Raw genomic sequence first — 18,584 nt, forward strand, 5'->3', positions numbered from 1 at the left:
GGTGTCAAGTAAAAAGGTCTTTCATTATTAAGGCTCAAAGCATCGGAAACGGCAAAGACATGACAACCTTCCAAACGAATAGCGTTGATGGCACCGCCTGCCCAGTTGGTCGCGTGTGATGATTCTTAAACTATCACGGTGATAGCTTAAGAATCATCCCACGCAATTGCCTGATTCGTATGGCAAGAATACTCAAAGAACCAAACAGAATTTTTTGCAAAGAAAAACTATCTTTTGATGATGTTTCAAATGTGGCCCAAACTAACGTTTGGTCTTTCCAATGTACTCATAGTTCGTTGTTCCCTCTAACAGAGAATCCTTAGATTTTGGTATAAATATGACTTAGCGTCTTGAAAGGTTTTTGGCCAACTTTAACGTTGTGGCTACTTAAAACTCTCTTCATAAGTTCCATAAACCCCCTGTGTGGTGCAGGGATGGTGTAATGGTGAGAGCACTCGCCTCCCACCAATGTGGCCCGGATTCGATTACTCGGCGTCTTCTGTGGGTTGAGTTTGTTGGTTCTCTACGCTGCACAGAGAGGTTTTTCTCCAATTGCTCCGGTTTCCCTTCTCCTCAAAAACCAGGAATTGCCTTGATTTGAGTTAATTGTTGATTACAGCTTACAGTGTCCCCAATTAGTGCTCCAGCGCTAGAGCGACTAGACACATCCGTCCGCCGATTTGTTATGAGAAGGAGTCACTGGTACTGTACAGTTACGATCGCTTCTTGGCCTTCGAATCATAGGAAGATGGCAGACATTCAGCCCTCGTAAGCAACGTTCTAGAGTACGGACTCTTCGGCGAACACATTCATTGCTGCCGCAGTGAGTGACATCAGGAGCTCATCACCGGGAGCCTCCACCTTGAGTGAACCTTTGCCTGTATCTTTTTTCTTTTTAGAATATTTTGTGAGACGAACGCGATTATTGGTGCGTGACTGCTTGTGACGTAATACAAAAACTTTGTTCTGATTGGACGGCATAATGCATTCGTGGGAATTCGAACGTCTAAAAATAAAAAGATACGGGCAAAGGTTGTCTCCAAGGGTTTATATGGGAGATAGAGGCTCCGGGTGATGGGCTCCTGGTGACATTCATTGCTGTTAACAAGGTAAGCAACGCCCGGCCGAATCCCTGAGGACACGAACATTCATTGCTGCCGCAGTGAGTGAGCCTAAAGCGTACGAATGAGGCAGCTCTCTAATCAAGAGAAGAGCACATTTTTCTACGAAAAGAAAGGGATTGTGGTCAAAGGCGCAAGGAAATTGTGGTTAGGTGCGAATGGAGGAAATAATGTGCGATATGATGTTGTTACACAGAGGATATGAGCATGCTCTGTTTTTCATTTCGCCTCTCGTATCCTCATAGTTCACTGTCACGCAACAAAAAATACATTCAAAATACTTCAATGAAAAAGGCCAAGAACTTGAAAGGTTGTAGGAAACAAATCTTTTAACTACCTTTCGAATTCGCAGGTCTGTGCGGTATATCGTTTCTGACTGAGTTATTTGTCGAAGCGTTTCACGCAACGTTAAACGTCAAATCGGCGCTTAAGCGGGAAAATGTTGGCGGTGAGAAACTTCTTCTCTACTAGCCATTTATATCTTTTCAAGCAGATTTAACTAGGTCTGTTTATTTTCATTTATTTTTTCATTGTCATTACTTTCCTTATTTGGTATTAGTCTTTCAGTTTAAATTCTATTGTACTTTAGGTAACGGTTACTTCTGAAGATGTATGTTGGAGCATACGAAACGTCAAGTTCATAAAAGTTTTACAACGTGCGTTGTCTCGTTTGTTTAAATTTATAACCGCAGTTTGTTTGCTATTTTTACTCAAGTTGAAATGACCGAAGATTAAGAGTGTTCACGATAGGGTTTGAATGGAGGCACCATGTGGGCCACCAATATGGTGGCCGGTAATCATCGAAAAGATCTGGAATTCACTGCGATGAAAGCGCTCATGTACTTTAATGGCTAGCTCAAACTGCTGAGATTCATAGGGATAGACATTTTTTTCAACCAAATAAGCTTTGTATCGTGGTGTCATGCAAGGTGACAAATCGGAGATATAAAATGCTTTATTTTCGAAACGAACGAAACGGAACTGAAAACTTGGGAACTGTCGTTAATTAGGCCTTTTGTAACAAACGATCACATGGTACAAAATCCGCCATGCTGGAGGTCAAGCTCATTATTACTCCCCCACTGGGACATTAAAACAAAGAGACCTGAACCAGTGGGGAAATAATAATGAGCTTGCCCTCCAGCATGGCGGATCTTGTACCATGTGATCGTTAGTTGCAAAAGGCCTATTACTGCAAGCATGTAATTGAACATCTCCCTAAGCTTCCTCTGGGCAGCATTTCTATCATGATAATTTGCGTAGAAGCCTTTTGGTTTGCTGAGCAAGAGTCGGATGTCTGAGCTTTTGAGTAAAAATCTCCAAATTCGAAGTGTGTATGAGAGACGTTCTACAAACCATTGAAGAGTTATTTGACAAACTTAAATTTGAAGGTACTTACCGTGCACCGACTATTGTTTTTTTGTAACCGATTCTATAGACCTTATGCAAAAATGGCTGCCTTTAAATTATTCTTTTGTTCATATTCAAAATAGCCCAACTAACCTCGTTCGGGATAACAAATTCTTTAGAATTTTTGTCTCAAAAACGAGGTTAGTTGGGCTATTTTGAATATGAACAAAAGAATAATTTAAAGGCAGCCATTTTTGCATAGGGTCTATACAGTTCTAGCAACACACGAAAACTTGCGAGGGTACCGAGACTTTTCATTTGCTCCGATGAGTAACGGAGAAATCTCACCTTACGTATACTTACTTACGGAGCATTCACGGGGTCTAGCTGCGCATGCGCAGTATACACAATAAGGTTCAAGACTCTTTTATCTGTGCTACTATGATCAAAAAAATCAATTATCATTTTTCTATGGATTTCAAAACTATGTTACCTAAACAGTAAGTGAATTACGTTTTAAGCCTTGATTTAAAAGATATCTGTTAATTTTAACTGGAATTTTACAAATAGGCCATTTCCGAGTTCATGTCTGCCTCCTCTTCAAAGCGAGTCTAAGTGCGAAGTTTTTGTTATGAAAATTTGTTTTCATTCATGTGTAAAGTAGAACTAATTACCATCACAAAAACTTCGCACTTAGACTCGCTTTGAAGAGGAGGCAGACATGAACTCGGAAATGGCCTATTGATGGTCCGCTATTACTAAATTTAAAATCTTGAGAGAGCTGGGTCGAGGAGAAAATGACGTCAAAGACTCAACAGTTTAAGAAATGCAATGCGTGTGTATGCGGCTGAATTAATATGCAGCACGGGAGTTTCGGGCTTTCAGACATTAAAACTCGTGTTTTGCATATATAATAAGCCGCATTTACACGCTGAAATTTGAAACTAGTGAGTCAAATCACGTCACTTTTCCCTAGATCCAATTCTCTGAGCTCCAATCGGTCAGTTTTGAACGTGAGTAATGGCGGACCGTGAAATCCAAAAGTTACACTCAAAGTGAACAGCCTTTGGGTAAAAATCGCAGCTCGAGATTTTGCCAGTCAAGTGTTAAGCATCACACTTTCAAAATCTGATTAAAAAAAGCAAGTGATTTTTTGATCATAGTAGCACTTTAAAGGTAGGAGCTTAAACTAACAGGAGACGTCTTTCTGAGGAGAAGGCGGGCTTTCCTGTCATATTTCTCTCCCTGTTGAAAAGGACTTTTCAACCCAAGCGATTTCGAAATCCAAAAACAAAACAGAACATTCATTGAGTGAACGAGAGAATAAAAAACCTTGACGGAAACTATGGTGACTGATCGCACTGGTCAACGCGCAACCCAGAAAATTACATCCTAAAGAAACTAGAATTTACAGAACAAAGAGTCTACTTTGATCTCGATGTGGAAGACCGGAAGAAAGCCCTGGACGACAAAAAGAGGGCCCACCCGGCTGAAGCTTCTGACTCTGTACATCACACACTAACTTTAGCAAAACTCGAAGAATATAGTAGCAACGACAAATCTCTGACAGAGCTCGGAAAGACATGAAACGTGGTTGTCCGTACTCAGGTGAATTAAGGCCCGGGCCCAGATGTATTTTATGAAAATAAGTGAGGGAGCGGTCTAACTATCGATCCATTAAATATAACACGAAATAACTTTGGGACATCGTTAGCAGCAATAAAATGTGAAACCTTAACTGCTATGGGTAAGGTAAGGAAAGCGCTTTTCGAGCCAATGACCCAACACGCCGGTGCTTATACCCGGTTTCCGTAGCATTAAGCGACTAGGAGTATTTTTAACTCCCCCCTGGATGGGATGCTAGTCCATCGCAGAGTTACCCCCAGCATTACGCAGGTACCCATTTATACACCTGGGTGAAGAGAGGCACCGTGGGAGTAAAGTGTCTTGCCCAAGAACACAACACAATGTCCCCGGCCAGGACCCGAACCCGGACCACTCGCTCCGGAGTCGAGCACACTAACCACGAGGCCATCGCGCCTCCCACAGAAGTGAAATGAACATATCATTCGCTAAAAGTTTCGGAAACTTCAATTTTCTGCTATATAGGATGATATATTATCACGTGACATGTCAAAGTTATTTTTAGCACAGAAATATTCTCAGCTAAACGGCAACACTTTTTATCATTTTCTGGTGGCTGGATTTGCCTTGATGATGTTGACTCTATTGGGTACATCATTTCTTGGACATTTGAAGATAATTTGAAATAAATGTCTGAAAAAAGAAATCTTTTTCCATTGGGAAGTGGGCACTAGTATAAAATGCCGTATATTTCCAAAACTAAAGACATTTCAAAATGGCCAAACACAGTTCGTTTCCTTTTACCATTTTGAGTAATCTAATAGTAGCGAAGTGAAATTAGTTTTAGCATAAACTGTTGCCGTTTTTCATTTTGAGTTTTGTGGCCGTAACAAGTCACGTGACCTCATTTGCATGCGTCATTCACGTCAATATAAAAACGTTTGTGACGTTATTAGTTTGCGGAAGTCTTAGGTTGTTATTACTAAACCTTCAGAATTTAGACCAGCCCCTTACTTTTTTGTGCAATAATTGGGACCAGGTTGGGGCCAGTGCCTTGATTTACTCGAGACGTTGTCCGTCCCCTGTTTTGGAATCTTTATGAGAATGGTGTGTATAGCTCATCATGTCCGGAACGTTCATCTAATTACGTACTCTGATGATCACCAGATAATCTCATGGCTATTTTGATGACCCAGAAACGAAAATGAGTGCATGTGCATTAACATTTGGAAAACCGGCAGTAACGAACACAAGATCCAGAGTACTGAGAACACCACTCTTCACCAAGTTAGTGTAGAAAAACACCATGCATTTAGTAAGCATATTCAGTAGTGATCAGTGTAGGAAAGCCAGTCAAAGAGTGCATCACGGCTGGCTATACTCTTCAGGATAAATAATCCAATTCGCACTATACTGTGGCAAAGTTACTGTTTGTCAGTTATCTGAAGGATTCATAATGTCTCTAACGTACTGCCGCCATCGATTTTCTTCGGGCTCTAATGCTAGGAAAGTTGAAAGGATGCAAGAACGTCACAGTGACCTTAGGATTGTCTAGAAAGCCATAGTGGTTTCTTAAAATCTTAAGATCCGGTGCAATTTACCAAAATAACATAATAGGCAATTTCAATATTTTACTGCCTCGTGAAACATGGTGTAGTATCAAGAGAAAATGAGGGGACAGAGAGGGAGGCTCAAGGCGTTGGCCGGGATATGTTATGTCCACGAAAGTTATTTTTAGACGAGCGGAAGTCTTCGTTCTAGGGGAAGTCTGTCTTCCGAGACGTCCGCATGCAGTCTTGCCTCGCTCTCAGGTTCTTAGTGAAAAGAGAAAATGATGACGCACGTGGAAGGCTTATGAATATATATTTTCTTTCAAACATCGGACCGAGGTTGGCCTGCATGCGGACGTCTCGGAAGACTTCCGCTCGTCTAAAAATAACTTTCGTGGACATGACATATCCCAAGGGCTGGACCGGGAGCCTCCTTCTCTGTCCTCTCATTTTCTCTTGGTAGTATCCAACACTGTTAAAAAAAAAAAAGGAAAGGAAAGGAACTTATTTAAGTGTCTAATCTTCTAGCGCCGTAGTGCACTAATCGGGGACACTGTAAATTGAAATTAACACGTTAACGCAAATCAAATCAAATGTTGGTTTTTAGGAGAGGGGAAACCGGAGAACTTGGAGAACCCGGAGAAAACCTCTCGGTGCAGAGTAGAGAACCAACTAACTCAACCCACATATGACGCCGAGTCTGGGAATCGAATCCGGGCCACATTCAGTGTTAATTCATCTGATTACTGTCTTAGAAATAAAGACTTTCATATATCTAGGTACGGAAAGCTTTCCCTGAGGTTTTTAGGCCCATGAATATGGTCAAAAATGGGCAATAAAGATTAAGAGAAACCAAGCATACAATTATTTGTATCTCATTAGTTCGTATAGGATTTTTTATTTCTCCTAATTTTGTTGACTAAGAGTATCCTTGAACAGATATAATAATGCTGAATTATTTATTTATTTATTTATTTATTTGAATATTCTCTTTAGGGGTGTATAAATATGTATATATGTATTGTATCATCAAGTTGTGAGTATATAATTTTAAATGCTCGCTATGAAAAATGTGTAAATCACGAAATGTCAATACACGTAAATGTAGCTTAGTCGACCTCGTAATGCAGGTGGTCTCAACATGTCTTATCCATATTGTGTTCATTGTACTGTATTTATCCTATAAGTGTCTGTCTATCAAGCGGCTGTTTCAACAGTACTGCGTTATTGCGCAGAAACCACGACAGTATATCGACTGTATGTAAAACAACTAGATGCTTTCCATATGCGGTGTTTACGGAGGATTGCCGGTATATCTTGGCAGAATCGGATACTCAACACCGAAGTGCTGTCTCGCTGCCATGTGCGTGGAATCGAGGCCTACTTGATGGAAGCCCGACTTCGGTGGGCGGGGCATGTTGTACGTATGGGTGAGGAGAGACTAACACGTGCTCTGTTGTATAGGCATGTACAGCGAACTGTCTGATGGCACACGCCTACTCGGCGCTACCAACAAGCGTTTTAAGGATCAACTGAAGAACTCACTTGCCAAATGCGGTATATCGGACTTTGAAACCCTTGCAAGGGACAAAACTAAGTGGAGGACAGCGGTCAAGTGGTGGTGTGGCCAAGTTTGAGGAGTGCTCAATAGAACAACTCAAAGAACGTCGTTGCAGCCGCAAAGGGAGAGAATGTCAGTTCCTGGATGCTATCCCTGTGATAGATGTCCAAAAGTCTGTGGATCCGTAATTGGACTCGTGAGCCATCGCAAAGCTCGTGATCGTAAAGGGGACTGACAGTATTTCTTCAAATATGGATCTGTTTTCTCTTTCAGCGCCATCTTGAATTACGTCATGCGTGCATGGGCATTCTCGGTTTTTACCTCCAATACTCTAAACTTTCCGTTTTTAGCCCTTATTCCACCAGCGGCACATAGTAATACTTTCGATAGACGTTCTCAAATGCACCTTCCTCATGGCATCTCGGCTCGTACACTGATTCTAACTTCCAAAGCTCTCCCGGCCAAAAAACGCACTTCATAATAAATTATTACTCCTAGATTTATGTCTCCTAACGTGATGAATGGTGAAGATGCATATGGCGTCTACGATTTACAATAACGTCTTGCATATTTAGATAGTCTCCCATCCAGATGCCGTGACCCCGTCCGACAGAGTAACTTCAGCGAACTTGTTAGTTACGGTACTGGCCACTGTCACGCTGAATTTTGATAATTCACAAGTCTTTCGCATGTACATTACTGTACTTTATTCACACGAAAAGTAGAACTAATAACCACAGCAATTCGCGCTTTAACTTTGCTGTGAAAAAGAACTTGAAGTGAACTCGAAAATGATTCACATGTCAGCCTCCATGCCAAATGAATGTTACCCTTCTCCTTCGCTTGCAAAGCAACTGTTGAACGCACTTCAATAATCCGAGATTACTACTAGGGTTAGGGTTAGGGTTAGGGTAAACACTGTGGCAAGTCCTCCTTCTTTCTGTGTCTCCAATTACCTTGTATTAGCTAAATACATTTAAACGTTGAGTGATCCACAATATACCTTTACACTTGAATAAAGTTGATTGATTCGCATGATGAGCAAGGTATTAAAACGTAAATCGATCCACCGGGGTTTAAATATAAGATGTACTTATTATTGATCTTAACAGGATTTTCAATGAAAGAAGGAAGGGCAGTGAAAGAAAAGGGATTGATCTCCTTAATTCCTTTCAAGAGTAAGGAGAGATATTCTTCTCTCAAGGGAGATAAACGCCGGGCAGCTTACGCCATAACGGGTTGGGGCTTTTGCGCAGCTTATATATCAGTTTGCTCGGTTTTCTTTGTTCTGTCAGGGAAATATATTACATAATCCCCCACTTTTGTCAACTGACTGAAAAGCTGGAGGGGCTCTGATTGTAACAGGGGATCGCGGGGCTGAAACAATAGCTGATAACAATAGCAAAGCAGTGGAATATATTCCCCTCACCTTAGTCCGCTGAACATAATCCCGCGAACATATTCCCCTCGACTTAGTCTAAGAAGAAAAATGCCAAAATTCAATCATTATTATTACTATTTGAAATTATTAATGATTTCAGTAGTGCCATTTCAAGTTCTATGACACCTAACAGAGCCTATACTCGCTGCAACGACATTGGTAGCGGGTGGACCTTCAAGCAATAAATCGTTGTCTTCAGGGGTGTTAAGTTCTAAAGGAAAATAAACCCGAGACAGCATTTTCAACGTCTTAAGTCTGAGCATCCTGGCTGTGATTCTGATTTGTCTCATTCACAAAAGAAATCCAACTGCCATGAATGAGCTTCCAAAGAGCCGGAAAAGCTACTTTGGGTTAAAAACAATCCGTCTTCGGGGGTCGCTCATTGCTCCTAAAAACGTTGTGTACACTTATCGACACACTTTTAGGCGTCCAACAAGGCTCCCTCGAGATAATTTTTTTTTTTTAATGTAGAGAACCTCACCAACTGACCAATAAGCATTTTATTGACCTGTTCCTCGTACACGAGGGAAATATATCTCGGTACAAGGGAAGTATATCACATATCCCTTCGCTCCAGATCACTAACCTTTACCTGTCATAACATGAGAGTGAACGTCTATCTTTGTCCAAAAATTGAGCTCTTTTGTTACAGTTAATGGCACATTTGAAGAATGCTTGTAAACGGAAGAATTCATATGGGTTTTCAAACATCATATCAATAGGAGGTTTTCATGTGACGTCATCGCCGTCATATTGGTGGACGAAAACAAAAGATCTCTTGTTAGCTTCTTTTGTTCGTCCACCAGAAGTCGTGAATTTATTTATTGTTATTGGTTTCTCTAGAGGTTGGTTGGAAACGTCCTATTGCGCATGTGCCAGTGCCACGATCTACATTTTGTTAATATGCCCCTCTGTTGAGTACATCCAGGTAATTTCAAACAATTGTGAACAGGAAGAGTGGAATTGGTAATATTCAGCTTGTCTTGATGATTGAGAATATTTGCCAATATATGAAAAAAAAAAAAAAAAAAACTACCACAGACACGAAGACCCTTAAATTTCGAAACTTATATTATCAACAAGAAATAAATACAGTAGTAGATATCTCTGCTTGTCGGTACGCTTTAGATATGAATGTGCATTTTGTGCTTAATATGCCCAAATTTGGACTTAAAACTCAGACTTAAATGACAGTTTTTTTTTTACATAGTTGTAAATATAATAATTTAAGGTTATTTCAATACAATATATTTGAAGTTAAATGTGCGAAGTTGGACAATTAATACACACGTTTTCGCTACTTATTTCTGAAAGCAATGTCAAACCAATTAAGCAAATCACCTCATGTCTGATAACATTTATTACTTTGGTTTTTCATTGGTGTTTAGCGATTGGGAGCTGGCATGCCGTCAAGCAAGGCATCATTTTTTTCCGAGGGGTGCGTCGTCAAGCCAAGAACGAATTTGAGCCAGTTTGAGAGGAGTGATCTTCGTACCTACGTTCATACGGCGTCTTTTTCCGCGAAACGTAAAGTAACTGCCGAGGCCCGAGAATACTCCTATGATAAATCGTTCTACTGGACGACCTTTCTTGCGGATCTTGCCGTAGATCCCTGCGCCAGAACTTCCAGAATTCGAATCGCACCTGTTTAGTATTGCATGATTTAAGAAATGGGCCTTGCAATACGAATACCATAAAGTGAACTCGGATTTATCGGAGGGGAAAGAAGCGAATTGAATCCTCAATGTAATCGACAGATTCTCGGGGATTTCATATATTTGTAAGTATCGGGCCGGAGACGGAGCAGGGCGGTGCAGTTTGAGAACAGCGTAGTCGAAGCGATTATCCCCCGAAAGAGTCCATCCACGAGGCACCTTCATGTAATCGACGCGTATCCACCTTACTTTTCCAGGTTGCCTTAGGACACCCACCTTTAAGTGTGGGACGTCCGTAATGTAATTTATTCCATCATGGATGCAATGAGCGGCTGTAAGTATATGATCCTGAGCAATAAGGGTACCAGTACAGCCCGTGTTAATACTGACCACTGCGGAATAGGGAAGATGTTTCGCGCCTTCAGCGGATACTTCAATTCGATCGTCGGTACCAAACAAAGCCCTCTTTCGTCGGCTTGGCCTACGATTCGTGTTATCAAATAAGTCCATATTATCGTCAATAGATTCGAAATCTGCCACATCTTCTTCTAGTTCGAAATTTGGAATTTTATCCCAGATATCATGGTGTTTTTGCCGGCCTTTCTGTATGTCAACAAGTGTAAGTGTCAGGCTACCGTTATGCCAAAGTGTTTCGTAGTTAAGCTGCGACAAACTCTCAGTGTTCCGACTTGCATTTGTCAATTGATCGAGGTCCACTAAGTTGCTGGCATTTGGCCGACGGTCCTCAGTGCGACGAATAGTACCAAGTGAGGTAGTTCGAACGTCTCTGAGAAAGAAGCTGAGGGCTGGGAAATCGTCTTCACTGTCATCTTTTGCGGACCATGGTTCCGTATCATTTTCACTATTCGTGGACGCATTCAAGCCACTCTTTGAGGGAACTCTAACATCTTCACCTGGCTTTTCCAGAGACGCAATTGAGGCTCGTAAAGTAAACAAGTACAACAAACTCACTATAACAGAACTTTTCGTCGAAGCCATTACAGGACTCTTGTCATTTGGCACGGATCGAAAATAAAGTGAATGAGGTACTGCTGTGTTGCCTTGTTTTTAATTCTCTTTCCAATGACGCAAATCTACGAATGAAAGAACAGAATAGGATTGTCATTGGAGCGTAAAACCACTACTTATCATGTAATCACTTCTATATTAGAGAAAATAATTACGTTATCTGCTTTTCAGTTTTTCTGTTTTTACAAGGCCTCTTCTTCTTCACTCGTTGAACATCATAATTAGTTTCTTACAAGAATCATTCATCATTTGTGATTTACAAGTACGCTCAGTGAAATAGTTACAATGAAGTATAATCCTTCTCCGGATATTTACTAAGTGTACCCTCATTTTTACGAGAAACGGACAAGTCTAATAAAAATAGAAAACACCAAGAAAAGTTAATTAACGTTAATTAATTGATTTCTTATTTTGTATGTGATTTTAACAGGATTTTATTCAATAATTTGTGTTCAATAACAGACAGGACTTGCTTTAGAAAGGCGGCCCGCCTAGAATAGCTTCGCTAATTGCGGGTCGCCTAGGACTGTGGTGATATTGCAATGCTAATAAACAAATAAATTGAAATTGAAACTGAATTTTGTTTCACGTAACTTTCAGGTTCACGGTTACTTGCAATCGCTTGAAACTGTCTTAGTGAATAACAAACGCAAAGTAGGGCCAGAAGCACATTATAGGACGCAACAAAAGGATCCAATCAAACGATGAAAGACTGAAGAGAAAATGCTGGTTACAACTGCAGTTATGTTCAATTTTAAAACCAGAACCCTTGTTAAGGACAGCAATATAAAAATTGGAACGCCTTTTTCTTAATCGTAACTTAACGGTGACGAAATTAAGTTTGCAGCATTAAAGGAGTACCGCCTGTAGCAACATTCACTCGTCATGTCTATTGCACAAACCGGGAACTACTTTCGTGATTATCCTTTTCGTTTTTTAACGTACACTATGGATAAAAATGATTAAGTTGAACGGAGTAAGTACTTTATTAAATAACTGCGGCGTGCGTCACCTGATTCCCTCAGAGCGGGTTTCAATTTAAGAAACTTAACTGAACACTTTAGCTTATTACGATTTCGATTTTACTATGTTTTTTTAGTGCATTGACAAGCTCATTGATTAGTAGCCGGAAACTGAATCAAGCGTCACTTTCGAGCTGGCTAAAATCAGCTAATGTGCTTATCGTGTAACTTGTCAGGCGACTTTTACTATTAGCTTCGAATTTTGATTGGTTTACAATGGATCGTTTTCACGGTTCTCGGTTGTTTTTGGCTGGAATACCTTTGGTTTTTAATGCTCAGCCTGAGTTTAACAGGAACTGCCAATAGCAACGTCTATAACACAGTTTACTATGGATTCCCGAGTAGCAATGTTATGATGGGATGTATAATCAACAAAAGAGGGGAGACGCGTAGTCAGAGAAAAAAACTGTTAATCAAATAAGTCTTGCGAACGTTGTTAAACGCTCCCGGAAAACCTTACCCAGTGAGCTGATAATTTTATTTTCCACAAGCCGTCGCTGACTTTCTTAAGGGCCTGGTTCCCTTCTTTCGTATTAGTTCGTGAATATCACAAACTATTCTTAATGGCAATACTAGAACTAAGAGCGTTGTTGTTGTTGATTGTCTTGACTACATTGTGGTAGATGTCATCGTAAATTGACTCGGCCAGCTGCAATGAGCTATTGCGATAATGAAGAACTCACTTCTCCTTCGCTTACTAAGAGATTTAATTAATAAGACTTCGTCGCATGCTAATACAGGCTGAAAAATAAACATGTCTGGAGAATAATTGAGGGGAAACCTAATTCGAATTACTCTCCAATAATGCATACTAGGCTTAATTTTCCACTTTTTTTGTGTTGATCTTTCGATTCTTTTCTTGGCGCAACGCTTAAGTAGGCCTTTAGATAAAGGATGTATTACATAACTCTCATTCCATCATTTCTGTGTTATGTGGAAGTTATTATAAAATATCCATTTTGGAAACCATCCTCATTTTGCTCAGTTCACTCTTCCGGCATAAGATCTTTTCCAGAATTCGGCTAACTGGAAAAGGTTTTCAAAACAAGTTGTTATCCGTTTCTATGAACATTTCAAGACATGATCCTTTTTAATGGTTTCCTCAGCATTGCTTTTTGTGCAAAGAAGGGAAACTCAACTTTTGTTTGGACCGTAAGTCTCCTTCTCATGCAGCTGCAAAGTTATTTGACATGTTTAGGAGTTATTAACCCGCTTTTGCAACAAATTCAGGTGCGAACAATTTAGACATAAAGCCGGAACCCGAATAATATGGAGATGAACGTTGCTGAATGGTCTCTGGCGCAATGATTAACAAGAAATATATTAGAGAATGACAGATGTTTTTTTTCCTCGTCGGAAAATTGGTATCAATTTGGTAACGAATTGGTCACGGTAAATCTAAATTTTTAAGCCGAGCGGCTAAACTAATGCATTCATCAAAGAAATTTTGGCAGAAGCAACAAAAGTTAACTGAACAAAGTTCAAAGTACAATGAGAAACTGACCTTACTGGCCGGGGTTCAAATCAAGTTATTTTCATCTTTCCTTGTACGTTAAGGTTAAACATTTGTTTCACAAACCATATACCGTTGCGCCATTCAGAAATCTTTCATTTCATCGCCTAAACACGAGCGAAAAACATGTCCAATATACCGCAAAAGGTTTTGAACAAAAGGAGTCAATGGTCATCCTAACCGGAAAGATGGCTTAGCATATTTTCACGAAATTTGTTTTTGAGTCGGTAGATTTTGGAGCAACATGCGTTTCACTGGCACTATCCAATCTGACTGGTCAAGAGCATACCTCTAAGTCCTACAACTCAAGGTTTCCTCTGAACTTGACAGAATATACGCGAAAGAACGCGACGAATATTGCTCGCATATTGTCAAGTTCACTTCAGAGAAAACGTCGCCCATCACTCCCACCTTTCCTTCCGCGGTCGTGATGGCAAAACAATTCAGGATTGAATTTGGTTTTAGTATGCTATCTTTAATCAAAAAGACAACTGTAAAGACCTCTGTTCTGTATCGTATTACTCATCCTATGGCTGTCAGTGTAAACGTTTTTTTAAACGTAAGTTCAGGTTTTTACGAGCAATATTTCAATAGCAAACCGCATGTGTATCTATCAAGAGGGAGAACGACACTAAAATTGTAAAGTATGACAAGTATAAAGATAGCACTTCGATCTTCAGTCTGAAGTGCGTCCTTCAGCTATTGTATAATATTAATATGTATATTTTTCTATGGACCTGGGAAATGCACTCAGTGAAGAAAAATACTCGACGTCAAAAGCATGAGTTAATTGTACAAATACTGCGATGGCTTAACTAAGTTGTTCTCCCATTTGTTCAGTAGCCCTTTAACATTCTATGCAAAGACAATATGTCGTAGAAAGGATCTCTTTCAACTTTTAGTCTACTTTTTGATGAGCCGTACAAAAAGATACCCGCTGAGGAAACGAATCGGGTATGTCCTCTGTGCATAATCAGTGAAGTAATACAAAAGAAAATGAAGTGATGTCAACTCCATTATTCTCTTATCTTTACTAGAAGGCCACGATGGAATTCATAGCTTCCCAAAAAGGACTTCAATATTAAGAAACTGATAAATAATTTTGTGCCCAACAAAGGCAGTCCGCCTCTGGACTTTGAATAAAATAGAGTCATAGTTCTTTCACTGACTGATTATCAAGGCGTATTGAAGGCGTACTGAATCACTCTCCTACTCAGGTTTAACCCATGCTTTTGAGTAAACAGATCCGTAATTTCGTTTGTTCAAAGAAACCAAAACTCGAACAAAGAGCAGCGAAAACATGAACGATATCACATACCAGACGAGTAAGGCTGATGTAAGCTTAGTGCGCAACATAAACTCGAGTGACCTTTTTTATCGTTTTATTTGTTTGACCCTTCATTGATCAAACGAATGCGCGACGTTAAACCTTGTAATCTAATTTATTACGGCAAAGTACCTATACCGCAAAACTGTGAAAATACTGGAATTAATCTCGCTCTGCAAGCCTATTAGCACCATTCAGAGCACAGTCAGCGACAGATTCAAGAGTTTAACGTAGCACAAACAACTTCATAGAAATTCACGGGGAAAATACGGGATCCACAACAAAATCAGCTCTTGCCTGATTAGTTTAAATTGTCAGTTTTTGAACTGAGAAGGTGTAATTTTTTGTATATAGCAATTAAGGGAAATAGAAAATATGTTAGGCAATATTTGAAGAAGTCAAGACGATAAAAAGAGGCGCCGGTTCTAATTAATATTGAGCGAGTGCCAACATTGATTTTAGCTTTACCTGAATATAAAGGAACCTTTACACTTTCGGGTTCCAAATTTGTTCTGTAGACACCTACCTTCAAAAACAAGTTGACAGACTTATTTCACTGTCAAGAGGTCCTTTCTTTTACGGACCACTTGAAACGAAATGGTGCAATAAAGACGTGCCAAAAATCTTCGAATTAAGTATTAGTTTTCGTCATTGACACCAGCAATGATCGAGTTAGCGCCTGAGACTTGGTTTGACTTGATTTGCTTTCATTGTTAATTTCAGTTTACAGTGTCCCCAATTAGTGCTCCATCGCTAGAACGACTTGACACTTAAATAAAGTTTCTTTCCTTTCCTCCGCCTTTCAGGCAGGTCATTCCGCTGACAAAGGGCGCACTCTACCGTTTTGACCAACAAAGCATTGGATCCCGTCAGCATGAGCTCACTATTTCCGGTTGTTTATCGTAGAGAAAGCAAGAACATGCTCAATGTTGCCAAGCATAAATATTAACTGTATTGTTTTGTGCGATATGGAAGTGACCGGCGGAACTCAAGCGGAAGTTTGACCATCACGGATCACCGCAATCGCTAGCGTACTTAAAGATGTAATCTTGCTGTTATTTAATTATTCAGTAAATCAAAATGAAAGATCACTTAGCTGGACACACAAAACACAAACAAAGTGACTGTTAGTAGTAAGAACCAAAAAAGCAAGGAGAATAAATCAGTTGTGTTCGATTTCCGGTACGTGGTTTTGGAAATGGCTAAACAAACCTGAGCGGTGTTGCGCCCGAGAATGAACAAAGGCCTCAACATCTAGCACCCAACTTTTATGGAAACTTGTTCCCTTTACCGCTTTTCTCGCAGAATGGTGGCTTTCATATTCAATGGCCGTGGATTTTCCGGCCTGTTATAGCGTCTTAGTAGTGTTACAACGAGCATATCTCATTCTCTTTGATTGACCTCCCAAATACTGTATAGTGTCCAAACGTTTTTCACATTTGGTCGTGTGTGTTGTTACGAAAGGGCGTAAGCATTACTGACACATGAAGTTTCTAAAGAAGCACCCTCTTGAGGAAACACGATTTTTTTACTGATCTCTTGTCATCATAAACGACTCGTGAATTGTTATGAGCGATGATTTAATTACATCAACTGTTTGTTTTCCTTTAGCCTTATTCGAGCTTTACAAGGGCGAAAAAAATCTATCCATAAAGAAAGTTAAATACGGGGCATAGAAATTTCTAGAGTCGCTCAGATATCACCCGATCCCTAAGTTGCTAGAAAAAATAAAGCGAGGCTGTTAAAAGAAGCTTAGTCGCGCGCCAAGGATTTTCATTCTCCCTCTTGTTTCAGTTTGCTTACACGAGTGATTTCCACCTTTCTAAAGTTATCTTATTGGCAGTGTTGAGAAAATCGACTTTATTGCAACCACACCTAGAAATTTCAGTTGAGCTGACGGACGCGATTGACCCACAATTTGAACTAAATTTGGACAGAGATGACAAGTTTTCTAATTCAGTGATTATTTGAAATATCCATTTTATAGAAAGAAACTTAGCAAGCTAACTCACCAGTTACAATCGCAGTAAACCGTCAGCGTCCAGAAGCAAGATCCAATGTCATTTGCCGAATGTTACTTACTGAAAATGTACTTTGGCACTTCAGTGCGTGAACACTGCAACAGTGTATTGGCACGGTTTTTTTAAAATGGATGCTAATTAAATCATTTGCTATCGATGGACGAAAGAAATAAGGATATGAAGATAAATAGATTTCGTGGCCAATATTTTTCTCACAAATGCAGGAAAGATGAATGGTGGAAACAGATTTCGTGTGTTAATTGCTTCCGTTACTCTGAACTAAAATTGCAATGAGCTTTGCAAACAAAAAGGGTTAAAACTAAGTGAAGCAAAAAATGATGTATTAACGGATGTTGCTCCAGCATTTTCGCGATAAATAGGCATTGAAGTTTAAAAGAAAAGCTAGTGTGGCGCGGTCATGGGTTAATGCTGCTCTTGCCTTTACTAAAAGACTATCTCGAATCGAAAGTTACATTCATTTGATGCCCCGTATCTTCTTAGACATTAGGAAATTAATGAAAGTAGTAAAGAGAATTCTGTTGAGAAGATTTACTTCAACTGATAGGTTTTTGAAAGATAGATGGACTTAGCAAAACCAAGCGCAGGGTTAAGATCGCCTAACCAACACCGTCGCACGGGTTGAATAGAACCGAATTGCGTAAATTGCGTAAATTGGGCGAAGGGTGTCTTAAGAGGTACTGCTGATACACCCTTTGAAAATTCGGAGACCATCTGTTAGACCATTTGTCCAAAAGTTTTCCAAAGAACGTGAAAAGTTATTTAAAAGAATACCTCCAAAACCGCTCAACCCAAAAGTGGAGCACGATGTTTGTCGCCAGAATGGGAGGCAACACGAATGAAAACGAAAGGTCTCGAAAACAAAAATGCATATGTAGTAACGTACACAAGAGCAACATTCTCGACAATTTCAGCCATCTGCACAAGCAAATGGACAGGTGAATCAGTCTGGTGTCTTTTGGATGACGAGAACGCTTTAAACACCTGCATTTAAATACGCCAAATTTTTCACTTCTGGAATTCTTGTACAAGCGTGACTGACTGCATCTAATGTTGTTCGTGAGCCAACTAAATCACCCACTCTTAAATGGAAGATAAAATAAAAGGCTTGAATCTGTGTTTACATGCGTAGTCCCTAAATTTGCTAGGTAAATTATCGCGAAACAAGCTTTTTCTCGAAAAATAGGAAGGAGTGATTTAGTAATCAGGATAGTTCTCTAAACGGGGGATAATGAAAAAGGGGACAAGTATTAGATCAGGTTGCAACGAGATGCTACAACCACATAGTACAATTCAACTCACCTTTGTGAATATACTATAGGGAGAAAATTGGTTGTGCTCAGGATGAAAACTTAATGCGTCTAACTCATACGCAAAAATGAAATTTTTAAG

General features: G+C 39.9%; 1 protein-coding gene across 4 annotated transcripts; it reads right to left on the reverse strand.

Annotated features, from left to right (window-relative positions):
* Positions 1 to 9,602: 9,602 nt before the first annotated feature.
* LOC137992730 (serine protease 23-like) lies at positions 9,603 to 18,584 on the reverse strand. Of its 4 annotated transcripts, none has more exons than XM_068838222.1 (2): positions 18,495 to 18,584; positions 9,603 to 11,356 (listed from the first exon to the last, which is right to left on the reverse strand). In XM_068838222.1, the coding sequence occupies exon 2, from the start codon at positions 11,259 to 11,261 to the stop codon at positions 10,029 to 10,031; it is 1,233 nt and encodes a 410-aa protein (XP_068694323.1). In that variant the 5' UTR covers positions 11,262 to 11,356; positions 18,495 to 18,584; the 3' UTR covers positions 9,603 to 10,028. The 4 variants fall into 4 exon arrangements, with proteins under 4 accessions (XP_068694323.1, XP_068694339.1, XP_068694331.1 ...); XM_068838238.1 differs by lacking the exon at positions 18,495 to 18,584 and adding an exon at positions 17,166 to 17,268; XM_068838230.1 differs by lacking the exon at positions 18,495 to 18,584 and adding an exon at positions 15,680 to 15,945.

This window comes from Montipora foliosa, chromosome 1 (genome assembly GCF_036669935.1).
Source record: "Montipora foliosa isolate CH-2021 chromosome 1, ASM3666993v2, whole genome shotgun sequence".
Taxonomy (NCBI): domain Eukaryota; kingdom Metazoa; phylum Cnidaria; class Anthozoa; order Scleractinia; family Acroporidae; genus Montipora; species Montipora foliosa.

What these genes read in the sequence shown, in the direction of transcription:
- LOC137992730 (XM_068838222.1), bottom strand. Translation starts at nt 11,261, where the DNA reads ATGGCTTCGACGAAAAGTTCTGTTATAGTGAGTTTGTTGTACTTGTTT.